Source organism: Loxodonta africana, chromosome 4 (assembly GCF_030014295.1).
Source record: "Loxodonta africana isolate mLoxAfr1 chromosome 4, mLoxAfr1.hap2, whole genome shotgun sequence".
Classification (NCBI taxonomy): domain Eukaryota; kingdom Metazoa; phylum Chordata; class Mammalia; order Proboscidea; family Elephantidae; genus Loxodonta; species Loxodonta africana.
Genome location: NC_087345.1, coordinates 25,187,222 through 25,200,506, shown reverse-complemented (window position 1 = coordinate 25,200,506; position 13,285 = coordinate 25,187,222). Strand labels below are relative to the sequence as shown.

General features: G+C 42.4%; 1 protein-coding gene across 2 annotated transcripts in view; it reads right to left on the bottom strand.

Moving 5' to 3' along the window:
- The window catches only part of APPL2 (adaptor protein, phosphotyrosine interacting with PH domain and leucine zipper 2), a 64,217-nt gene extending 51,959 nt beyond the window's left edge, over positions 1-12,258 (bottom strand). For both annotated transcript variants that reach the window (XM_010599895.3, XM_010599901.3), the window contains exons 1-2: positions 12,050-12,258; positions 1,927-2,025 (exon numbers count right to left, since the gene is read on the bottom strand). In XM_010599895.3, the coding sequence (XP_010598197.1) occupies positions 1,927-2,025; positions 12,050-12,103 (153 nt within the window). In that variant the 5' untranslated portion in view covers positions 12,104-12,258. The remainder of the gene's footprint in view (positions 1-1,926; positions 2,026-12,049) is intronic.
- Between the last annotated feature and the right edge of the window lie 1,027 nt (positions 12,259-13,285).

Below are 13,285 nucleotides of genomic sequence, written 5' to 3'. Positions count from 1 at the left end.
AATAGAACAAGAATAATAATAAATTATATATAAGTATCAAGAGCTATATACTACTAAATACAGTATGTCTTTGATATCATCAGTAAGACAGAAACATATTAACACATATAGATTTAAGTCACCAAGGGATCAATAATGAGAAAGACTAGTTGCCATATTTTGATGTGTGTCATAGATTAAATTGTATCCCGCCAAAATATGTGTCAACTTGATTAGGCCATGATTCTCAGTGTCTTAGTCATCTAGTGCTGCTATGACAGAAATACCACAAGTAGATGATTTATTTTCTCATACTCTAGTAGGTGGGAAGTCCAAATTCAGGGCATGAGCTGCAAGGGAAGGCTTTCTCTCTCTGTCAGCTCTGGAGGAAGGTCTTGTCATCAATCTTCCCCTGGCCTAGGAGCTTCTCCACGCAGGAACCCCAAGTCCAAAGGACATGCTATGCTCCTGGCACTGCTTTCTTGGTGGTATGAGGTCCCCAACTCTCTGCTTGCTTCCCTTTCATCTCTTGTAAGAAAAAATGTGAAGCAGGCCACACTCCAGGGAAACTCCCTTTACATTGGATCAGGGATGTGACCTGAGCAAGGGTATTATGTCCCATCCTAATTCTCTTTAATCACAGGCAGAAATTATGATTTATAACACATACAAAAATCACAAAATGGAGCACAACCACGCAATACTGGGAATCGTGGCCTAACCAAGTTGACACATATTTTGGGGGGACACAATTCAATCTATGACACCCAGTATTGTGTAATGGTCTTCCATTTTTTCATCTGATGTAATCATCCTGCATTTTGTGATATTATGTAAATATTCCCCATTTTAAATCCTAGAACTTTTATGAGGTGGGATTAAGGTAGGGTGTATCTTGAGTCACACTGCCTTATTCAAGTCACACCCTTATTCAAGTCATCACCTTACCTAAGTCACAACTTTTGTCTTAGAAGAGATCAAAGGAGAGAGAAGTATGCAGAGAGAGGAGGGACCTCACTACCATGATGAAAGAAGACCTGGGAGCAGAGCATATCCTTTGGATCCAGGGTCCCTGTGCTGAGAACCTCCTAGAGCCAGGGTAAGACTGATGCCAAGACACTTGGAGACCTCCAAGGAATGCCAGGCCCACAAATGCTGAAAGGAGATGAGGACCTTCCTCCAGAGCCAACAGAGAGAGAAAGCCTTCCTCTAGAGCTGGCACCCTGAATTCAGACTTCTAGTCTCCTAAACTGTGAGAGAATAAATTTGTTTGTTAAAGACATACACTTGTGGAATTTCTGTTACAGCAGCACTAGATAACTAAGACAATCTGTAACATAAAGAATTTTATTTCTAGCTAACTCACATGCATTCTTTCAGGAAGTAACACACATGGGCACTTCTTAATCTTAAAATGATTTACTTTTGCTACTCAGCAATTTATTTTCCTTGGTTTTTCAAGCCAGAGATGTTTGTTCCTCAAAACAAAGAAGCCACCCACTAGTTTCAGAGCTGTGACTCAAGTCTTTTCAGCGGAAGCACTTGAAAAAACATATCTACCCTCCCACGTTGACATCTAAGACTGCCCATTTATGAGAAAGATAAAGAACACGTATCCAATACTGAACCCACTCATTCACAAGTAGAAAGAGGAGACTCAAATGTTTCCCTTTGGAGTTGAATTAAAAAAAAAAAATTATAAGCAGTTATGTGGTCCCTCTCTACTGTACCTAGTTACAGGAAAATTATTCTCTTTCTTGAGCAACGAAAACAGACTATCCTTAGTTTTTTGAAGTGAAAAGAAATGAGAGAAACAATTCTGATTTTATTTCAAAATTTTAGATAGTGTTTTTCTGAGTCAAATTCCTCAACCTCCTGAGAGAAATTCAAGATGAGGGCAGAGAGCTGTTACTCTGCTCCTCTCCAGGTGAGGGGGCAGCAGCATACCTGAGCTCCATAGACACGCTGCATTGCCTGGAGCAGCTGGTTGGTATAATCCGTGAGGGTGCCAGCATCTTCTTCAAATACACTCAGTAAAGAGCGAGTCTGCAAGAAAAGAAAAGTCAATTTTATTTCTAAATGGAAAAGTTAAACAAAGGAGGTAGAAAACACATACATACAAATTAAAATGGGGAGAAGGTGCTTGTTCTCTGACTTTATTATTAATACCAGTACATGTTGATTCCTGGATCTTTAATTTAAAACTCCTTTTCTAATCCTTCATAGACTATACAGCACAGGAGCAGTTAAATACAATTTGAATATCAGAGTAGGAAAATCAAATTTTTAAAAGATTAGTATTGAAGGGCTATTATCTGTCCTAGTGTTAGCGACTTTCTAAGCACCAATAAAGTCCATCCAATAAAAAAGGTGTTAAAAGAGCAGCCTCCATAGATAGGAAGACTCAGTATTGTGAAAATGTCAATTCTACCCAAAGTGATCTACAGATACAATGCAATCCCGATCCAAATTCCAATGATATTTTTTAATGAGATGGAGAAACAAATCACCAAGTTAGTATAGAAAAGGAAGAGACCCCAGGTAACCATTACTGAAGAAGGACAAAGTGGAAGGCCTCACACTACCTCATTTTAGAACCTATTATACCACCACAGTAGTCAAAACAGCCTGATACCGGTACAACAACAGATACGCAGACCAACAGAAAAAAATTGAGAACCCAGATGTAAATTCATCCACCTATGAGCAGCTGATATTTGACAAGGGCCCAATGTTCGTTAAATGGGGAAAAAACAGTCTACCAAATGATGCTAGCATAACCGGATCTCCATCAGCAAAAAAATGAAACAAGACCGATACCTTACACCATGCACAAAAACTAACTCAAAATGGATCAAAACCTTAAATATAAAATCTAGAACAATAAAGATCATGGAAGAAAAAATAGGGACAATGCTAGGAGCCCTAATACATGGCACAAACAGTATACAAAACACAACAATGCACAAACATCTGAAGAGAAACTAGGTAACGGGGAGCTCCTAAAAATCAAACACTTAAGCTCATCAAAAGACTTCACCAAAAGAGTAAAAAGACAACCTACAGACTGGGAAAAAATTTTTGGCTATGACATATTTGATCAGGGCCTAATCTCTAAAATCTACAAGATATTGTAAAACTTCAACAAGATAAAGACAACCCAATTAAAAAATAGGCAAAGGATATGAATAGGCACTTCACTAACAACATTCAGGCAGCTAACAGATACATGAAGAAATGTTCATGATCATTAGCCATTATAGGAATGCAAATCAAAACTACAATGAGATACCATCTCACCCCAACAACAACAAAAAAATCCAAAAAACACAAAATAATAAATGTTGGAAAGGTTGTGGAGAGACTAGAACACTTATGCACTGCTGGTGGGAACGTAAAATGGTACAACCACTTCAGAAATCGATTTGGTGCTTCCTTAGAAAGCTAGAAATAGAATTGCTGTATGATCCAGCAATACTGCTCCTTGGAATATATCCTAGAGAAATAAGAGCCTTCACACAAATAGATAAATGCACACCCATGTTCACTGCAGCACTGTTCACAATAGCAAAAGATGGAAACAACCTAGGTGCCCATCAATGGATGAATGGGTAAACAAATTATGGTATATTCACACAATGAAATACTATGCAACGATACAGAACAATGATGAACCCACAAAATATCTTATAACAGGGATGAATCTGGAAGGCATTATGCTGAGTGAAAATAGTCAGTCGCAAAAGGGCAAATATTGTATGAAACCACTATTATAAGAACTCAAGAAAAGGTTTAAACACAGAAGAATACAGTCTTTGATGGTTACGAGGGTGGTGAGGGAGGGAGGGGGTATTCACTAACTAGATACTAGACAAGAATTATCTTAGGTGAAGGGAAGGACAACATACAATACGGGGGAAGTCAGTACAACTGGACTAAGCCAAAAACTAAGAAGTTTCCCAAATACAACCAAACACTTCGAGGGATGGAGTAGTAGAGGCGGGGGTCTGGGAAGCACGGTTTTAGGGGACATCTAGGTCAACTGGCATAACAAAGTTTATTAAGAAAATGTTCTGCATCCCACTTTGGTGAGTGGCATCTGGGGTCTTAAAAGCTAGTGAGAGGCCATCTAAGATGCATCAATTGGTCCCAAGCTACCTAGAGCGAAGAAGAATGAAGAACACCAAAGAAAAAAAGAAAATACTAGTCCAAGTGACAAGAAGGGCCACATAAACCAAAGACTCCATCATCCTGAGACCAGAAGAACTAGATGGTGCATGACTACCACTAATGACTGCCCTGACAGGGAACACAACAGAGAGTCCCTGATGGAGCAGGAGAAAACTGGGGTGCAGAATTGAAATTCTAGTAAAAAGGCCAGACTTAATGGTCTGAGACTGGAGGAACCCCAGAACACATGACCCCAGACTCTCGTTAACCCAGAACTAAAACCACTCCTGAAGCCAACTCTTCAGACAAAGATTAGACTGGAGTATAAGACATGAAATGATACTCGTGAAGAGTATGCTTCTTATTTCAAGTAGATACAGGAGGCTAAATGGGCAGCTCCTGTTCAGAGGCGAGATGAGAAGGCAGAAAGGGACAGGAGCTGGTTGAATGGACACGGGAAATATGGGGTGGAAAGGGGGAGTGTGCTGTCACATTACAGGGATAGCAACTAGGGTCACGTAACAATGTATATATAAATTTTTGTATGAGAGATTGACTTGAGCTGTAAACTTTCACCTAAAGCACAATTTAAAAAAAAAGGGCAGCCTCTCTCTTCAAGTCCATAAACTAAACAAGAGGTTAGGCCTATCTGTGTACCTGGGGTGTGGTCAGGACTCCAACTCTGCTGGAGGGTAATTACCCCGGCAGTTAACCATCTGTCTGCTTTTCTGCAATCTTGGACATCTTGCAGTAATGTGTCATTTTTTCCTCTTAAGACATTACAGTCAATTCCCATGTTTTTTGTCATATTTTATGCAACTAACTTTTAAACTCATGTGCAGGAAATTTCACAAACCCTGGACTCAGCAGCAATAGCTCTGGGCACAAGACTCAAACAGTAACTTAACAAGAATGCTAGCTCGGTTCTTTCGGGAAGAATGACTACTCAGTGCTCTGAAAGCAGCTGAGCAACGTCCTTAGAGGAAGGGTATTTGCTGTTGCTTTCATGCACAGTGCCTGGCACACACTAAAGAGTATATCGGATGGCGTATGAAGAGCTATCAAGGTGTTATGTAAGAGACCACATCTACTCGAGGGACTACTACTTCAGTGATAATGGGATCTTTACTTCAGAAAATAACCCATCAGGCTTAGAATAGAGCCTAAGCTACAGAAATGCCTTTAATGAGGTGATACCAAAGCACTTTACAAACAACAATCCATTAAGGCTCATTATCTCCCTGAAATTAAATTTCAATTCCTTCTTTTTCTAACCTACTTGGGGTAAGCGAGCAATAACTGACCCCAAAGCATTCCCAATAAACTGGAATAGGAACTCAGGCATTTGGATGGTTCCCTCCTACCACACATGTTCTACCCCTGATTAAATTCCAAAAACTGGTGTACTTCACAACAGAAAAGGCCTATGTCAGCTTTGCCCAGTGTCCTTAAGGGCAAAAATAACTGCTCTGAGATCAATGTACTTTCTTCTGTACCAATTCTTAACGACAGAAGAACCACAATGCTACAAATGAAGGACAAGTAAATGAATAAATCAACTGTAAGATAATTTTTAAAAAGCGCTCCCAACGAGAGCAAAACACCATCACAGAGCTTTCGTTGTGTACAATGAGTGAGTCAGAACAGGGTTCTTCAAATATTTTTATTATAATCCACAGTAAGAAATACATTTCACATCAAGACCTAAACAACATTTATCACACTGATTTTTTTCTATTCGATTCTATTCTGTTCTGTTCAATTCAATTTTGTTCTACCCATTTGTAACCAAAATGCCGGCTGTGGATTTCATAACGGACTAATGGATCCTGACTGGTAGGTGAAAAACACTGGTTTAGAATTCACTACTACAACTCCTGAAAATATTTAGAAGCCCTAGTGATACAGTGGCTAAAGTGCTCAGCTGCTACCTGAAACTCTGGTGGTTTGACCTACTAGTTGCTCTGTGGGAGAAATATGTGGTAGTCCGCTTCCGCAAAGATTATAGCCTTGGAAAACCCTACAGGGCAGTTCTACTCTGTCCTATAAGGTTCCTATGAGTTGGAATCGACTTGAGCATGGTGGGTTTGGTTTTTAAAATATTTGAAAAAATTATGTGAGAAAAAGACAAAACATACTGTTGAAAACATTCTCAGAACCTACACTGGGGAGGGGGTCTGTCATTCAATATCCATTCATTCATCCCGGCCATTGCCTAACATTTAATTAAACAGTGTGCTGGGTATTGAGATTCAAAGGTGAGAAGAACCGACTCTATCTTCTCCAGGAGTTTACCGTCCACTCAGGTCTCTCAAAGGATCTGTAATTACCTTGAGAGCATGTCGCTACAAGGTCCAAATCTAGGCTATAGCACTAATAAGCCAGGTAAATAAGATTATTGCTGTTGTTACTAGATGCCGTTGAGTCGCTTCCGACTCACAGTGATCCTATGTACAACAGAATGAAACACTACCCGGGTCCTGTGTCATCCTCATGACCATTGTTATCCCTGAGCCCACTGTTGCAACCACTCTGTCAATGGACCTCATTGAAGGTCTTCGTCTTCTTCCCTGGCCCTCTACCAAGCATAATGTCCATCTCCGGGGACTGATCCCTCCTGATAACATGTCCAAAGTATGTGAGATGATGTATCATCATGCTTGCTTCTAAGGAGCATTGCGGCTGTACTTTTTCCTGCGCAGATTTGTTCATTCTTCTGGCTGTCCATGGTATATTCAATATCCTTCACCAACACCATAATTCAAAGCCATCAATTTTTCTTCAGTCTTCCTTATTCATTGTCCAGCTTTCGCATGCATATGAGGTGAATGAAAACACCATAGCTTGGTGTAAATCTTTATGGTGTTTTCACCATAGAAATTTACACCAAACGAAGTCCTCTTCACTTTCAGCAACCAAGGTTGTGTCATCTGTACATCGTAGGTTGTTAATGAGTCCTGATGCTATGTCCTTCTTCATACAGTCCAGATTCTCAGATTATGTGCTCAGCATACACACTGAATAAGTATGGTGAAAGGATGCAACCCTGATGCATACCTTTCTCGACTTTAACCACACAGTATCCTCCCCCTTGTTCTGTTCGTATGACTGCCTGGTTTAAATACAGGTTCTGCATGAATACGATTAAGTGTTCTGGGATTTCCATTCTTCGCAATGTTATTCATAATTTGTTATGATCCACACAGTCGAATCCTTTGCACAGTCAATAAAACACAGGTAAACATCTTTCTGGTATTCTCTGCTTTCAGTCAGGATCAGTCTGACATCAGCAGTGATATACCTGGTTCCATGTCCTTTCCTGAATCTGGCTTGAATTTCTGGCAGTTCATAACGAAGTGTCAACTAGTGCTTGACATACAGTGACAGCAGGGATGATGCTGATGATAACGAATTTTAGTGATTGCTTATTATACACCAGGCACTAAGTGCTTTACAATGTATAATTTCACGTTAATGCTGCAGCGACCCTGTAGTTTACATAACCATTGCGGTCTAGTTGATTCCAACTCACAGTGACCCTATAGGACAGAGCAGAAATGCCCTACAGGGTTCCCAAGGGTGTAAATCTTTATGGAAGCTGACTGCCACATCTTTCTCCCATTGAGCAGCTTGTGGGTTTGGACCACCAACCTGAGTGTTCAGCCACTGCACCACCAAGGCTCCAGTAATCTATATAAACTCAAAACCAAACCCCTTGCTGTCAAGTCAAATCTGACTCATAGCAACCCTACAGCACAGAGTAGAACTGCCCCATAGAGCTTCCAAGATGGTAAATCTTTACGGAAGCTGGCTACCATGTCTTTCCTCCTCAGAGCAGCTGATGGGTTCCAACCGCTAACCTTTTGGTTATCAGCCGAGCACTTAACCACTGTGCCACCAGGGCTCCTTCGCAATGCTGCAGAAGCCCACTACAGCTTATTATGATTGTGGCATCCTTCCAGCTTTCTTTGCTACAATTAATGTCTAGGGGAATGGGAAAGAAAGGGGGTGATACAATTGGATTGAGGATATTTAATTTAAGAAAATACTACTGATGCCATTTTGCTGATCCCATTTATTGGTTTTAATACTCTTAGGAATAAAATACAAAGGAAGGTGAAAATTAAGACAAAAAGAGAGGACTTACATAAATGTCTTCCATAAAGAGGATGGAAAGAAAACTAAAACTACCACTTACTCTGTACCTCCTATGTGCCAGACCCTGCGCTGGGCACTAAACATTTATTTCATTTAATCCTCCACCAACTTTATGAGGCAGATACTGTGTTACATTAATCCATATCACAGATGATCAAACTGAGGTTCATCACGGTGAAGGAACTTGCTCAACCTCCCATGGCTGGGAAGCAGCAGGGCTGGGATGAAAACCCAAGTGTCTGGCACTAAATGCCAGGTTTCCATCACTGCAGGAGGCTGTGTCCATCATCCCAGCAGGACAGGTCTGAGCAGTGACCACACTCTTTTGATTCCCAGCCTACAGTCCTGCCTGGAGGCAAGATATAAGCTGACTGGAGCTGGTTTCTCCTTAGTCATCCTATTGTCGTACGCTCACCTGTAATGTCTGCCAAGGAACTACATCACAGGTGTTCTGGTGTGGTTTGGACAGAGAGGATTGTTCCTAGGTGGGCCAATCACTGCATAATTTTAATTAGAATTTAGTCTTTAATTTCTTGGTGCTGTAGTTATGCTAATTGCAAAAAAAAAAAAAAAGTAGCAGTGCTTTTGTCTTCACCTTATCTCAAAAGCATACTACTTACAGGACAAGAGAGTACATTCCTAAAGAAGTACGAGCTACAGGAGCTCAAAGCTGCATTTATGTTCCATGACAGCAGTGTTCACACCGTACTGCAACTGCTGCCTTACTTACCTGTGCCCAAGAACAGACTGTGAACGAGCTGAGGGCAGACACTTGTATTTTACTTATTACATTCCCAGCATCTAGCAGTGCCTAGTGAGCGGCAGAGGCTCACAAACAGTAATGGAGACAAGTATCTTAATCCCTAAAACATTCCATATTTCATGTGTTGAGGTAAGCCCAAATAATACCATGCACATAGCTAGTTTTACAATGTATTGTGCAACCCTCTGAACTAAAAAAGAGAAAATAAATAGATGAGTCTAAGGGCAGTCAACTGCTATTCAGCTTTTCTTGGGTCACTCAGTTCAAACACAAAAGCTTTTGTGTTCATTTAATTAGCCATGTACAACCAGGTGACTGGTACGACTCATAATTACTTTACACAAAACTAGAGGAAATGAACAATAGATGGTTTCTTAGAATCTTTTTCATTTAGTGAAACATTTTAGGTCACTGATGACGGAAAAGGCAAGTGCTACGTAGCTGTGTTAACTTCAGTGATATCCCCAGTGTAGGCAGGCAGCCTGGGTTCCAATCCTGGCTCTGCCACTGTATGTTGTGTAGTCTTGGGCAATTTATCTGCTCCTCAGTGCTTTTAATGGAAGACCTACTTCAAAGGTTGTTGGATTAAATGAGTTAATATATGTAAAAGCATTTAGGAACAATGTCTGGCACATAAAACGCATACTACAGGCATTTGCTATTGTTTTTATTCTTTACACATAAGATCAAGGAGTTGGATTAGATTCCTTCCAGCTCCAAGTCTTCAAGTCTCCTTGGGAGCAAAGCTGCACGAGGCACAGGCCACATAAAAAAGAAGGCTAAATAAATATGAGCTGGTAATTATCAAAACCTAAACCAAACCCACTGCCGTCGAGTCAATTCTGACTCATAGCCACCCTGCAGGGGAGTAGAGTTGTCCCATGGAGTTTCCAAGGAGCACCTGTTGGATTCGAACTGCTGACCTTTTGGTTAGCAGCATGGCTCATAACCACTACGCCACCAGGGTTTCCAATAAGTATCAAAGACTTTCCTTAAAATTGGTTTCTGTTCTGCCCTACAACTTAGAGCTGATTTCTGCTTGATTACAGGACCACAGTCAAGCCTCAAAAGCAGGGACAAATTCTCTACATGAGGGGAACATTAAATAGGAAAGGTATTGCCTCTAAACCTCCTCTTCCACACACCAGCTCGAAGTTACAAGCCATGACAATGTGACAGAATGCTACGCTTCCAAAGTACCTTAAAGATCAACTGCTGTGGGCCCATTGTTCTGCAGATGAGAAAACTGAGGGAGCACAGGGTGGGGGTTAAGTGACTAGCCCAAACCACATGACAAGTTAGTATTAGAGCCAGAGTGGGAAGAACCCAGGTCTCCTGACTTGTTCATCAGTTCTCTTTCTACTTCCTCAAAGCTGGGCACGTCCTTTCAGCCAATTCGGAATGTGATTTATCAGTAAGGATAGCATGGAGAATCAGGTTCTCCATGTATTAAGAGTATTAGAGAACCGACCTGTCTAACCTGGCTCAGTCATCTCCATGTCAGTCTAGGAAGGCAACCTATCTTTGCATCTCAGTTTCCCCAACTATAAACAGAAATTCTTGTTCACAATGATCCTTAAAAATTCCACCCTTAGTATCTCCAGACTCCACACGACAGGTGTGAAGATGATGACACGCTTTCTACCAAGGTCTCTGGTCCTCTAATTAAAACCCCAGAAGACTAGAATTGTATAAAAGAGCCCTTTGAAAGGCCAATCAGACCAGTGGATGTGAATTTGCCAAAAGGGGAAAAAAAAATCACGGCTGGCTTACAGCTCCTTTCTTGCCCACACATGGAGGATCACAAAGAAATGGGCACAAAAAACTAAGTACACAGCCCTTTTGACTAGTTATTCTGAACTGGGGAGATGTAGCGTGTGCATAGGTAAGTCCATAAAAAACCAAAGAACTAAACCCGTTGCCGTTGTGTCAATTCTGACTCATAGCAACCCTACCGGACAGAGTAGAACTGCCCCATAGGTTTCCAGGGAGCGACTGGTGGATTCAAACTGCCGACCTTTTGGTTAGTAGCCTTAGCTCTTAAGCACTGTGCCACAGGGTTTCCTGTATATCAAAAGAGATAGAGAACAGAATCAAAAAAGAGGGCAAACTGTGAAAGGAAAACAGGTTAATTCCATTCTAATTTTTCAGAGTTGAGGCGCTAGGGAATAAAGAGACTTATTTAAATGACCCAAGGATATGAACCAGGAGGACAGACACATAGCTGGGGAAATGTTAAAAGAAGGAGAACAAAAGTTCCCTGGGGAAAGATGCAGAGTTATGAAGCCACACTCGTTACATTCACATACCCGGTTTCGTCTGTAGAGCTCAAAGGACTTGACTTATATCTCTTGTGTGCTAATGAAGTTCCCCGGGGTGACAAATGGGGCGGGTACTGTAATTTCCTCTTCCCATATGGGAAAACAGTTCCAAAGGGAGCCTGGTACCGCTGGGAAAGAGATCCAGGTTCTCTGGCTCACCAAATCAGTAGTAGCAGTAATAATAATAATAATAATAAATAAAATTGTCTCCTTACTGTGAATCAGACATTGTACACTAATAGCTTTACAGGCGTTTCCTTATTCAATACTCCTACCAACCCCACGAGGCAGGTAAAATCATTATCCTTATTTTACAGATGACAAAAGTGAGATACAAAAAAGTTAAGATATTCTCCTGAACTCAGCTGGTAAATGCTGGAGCCAGGATTTGGAGTCGGCAGCCTCCATGTAGGATTGTTTGGGAAGGGGTCGTGACACAAGGACCCCCGCCGCGGGAGGTTTTCCCTGGTTCTCTAGCTCTGCCTCGGGGGTGTCCTCCCTCCCAGGCGCAGGGCCGGGCCCGCCCCCTCCTCAGCTCCGAGGAACCCCGGAGGGAGGCGCCCCTAAGGGTGCCGGGCAGGGGCGCGGACCCAGGGGCTGGAGGGGCCTCCTCGGCCTCACCCCTGCAGGCAAGGGAGCCCAGAGGGGCGGGAGGTACCTGGGGGCTGTCCTGCAACGCCTCCTCTAGCAAGAGCTTGTCCACGGCGGGCATGATGCTGCAAGGCCTGGAGAAGGGGCAGATGGAAGGACAGAGGACTGGCGATACTGCCTCCGAGGGTGCTGTGGTTTTCCGCGAAGAGGCGGACGCTCAGTGCCCGCGGCAGCCGGCGCGCGTCCACGTCTGGCCAGCGTCCGCCGCCCGCGCGCCGGCCCTCCCAGCACAGCCCTCAGCCAAGCTGGATCAACAGGAAGTGTGGCAAGCGCCTGGCCGGGACACCGGAAGTGTGGCTGCCCCGCTTCCTCCCGAGTCCGACGCTTGGCGGGAATCCGCGGACCGCCGGGGCCGGCGCTGCTGCTCAGTGGAGGTCTGAAGTGTTAGTCCGGTGGTGAAAGGCCCCCCAGTACTTTTATGCCAGCCAATGCATGTAAACTCCAAGAAGGGTAACTCCAGGGTAAAAAGGTAAGGTTTTATCTGTTGTGGCTACTCAGACTTTTCAAGCAAAGGAGATAGCGAAAAGATTTTGTTGTCGCTTGCGCCCCATTTTTACTGTAAGGAAAACCTTAAACTTCACACACCACTTTTTCCAGACAAATTTGAATGCCTCGAAACAGCTCAGAGAGCAAAGAGGTCACCTTGTTTTAGAAAGAAACTGGATAACTGAATTACACGTGATGTACAGAAGTAACCGTTTTGGAAGGCACAACTATTTGATTTGAGCAGTATAACGAGGTCTTGACATTTTGAAGAAACCCTGGTGGCGTAGTGGTTAAGTGCTACGGCTGCTAACCAGAGTCAGCAGTTCGAACCCATCAGGCGCTCCTTGGAAACTCTATGATGCAGTTCTACTCTGTACCATAGGGTCACTATGAGTCAGAATCGACTCGATGGCGCTGGGTTTGGTTTTTGGTTTTTGACATTTTGAGAAATTTTATAATCAAATGTTTAGGATTGGAAGGGATAGAGAATCTAGCGCTGTTATTTAGAGGTAATGAAATGGAACCCAGAGAATTAAGTGATTTGGTTAGGGTCAAATAGTTAATGAAATCTAGAGAAGAAAAGAAGGAAGGGAAGGAGAGCAATGAGGAAGACAATGGAACTTGACGTGTTTTTATATAAAAGGCAAGGATTTCAGAATTTCCTTCTTTAGGAATCAGTAAGATTTATCCAGAGTTCCTTGATGATGCAAACAGTTAAGCGCTCAGGTGCTAACTGAAAGGTAGCAGTTCAAGGCCA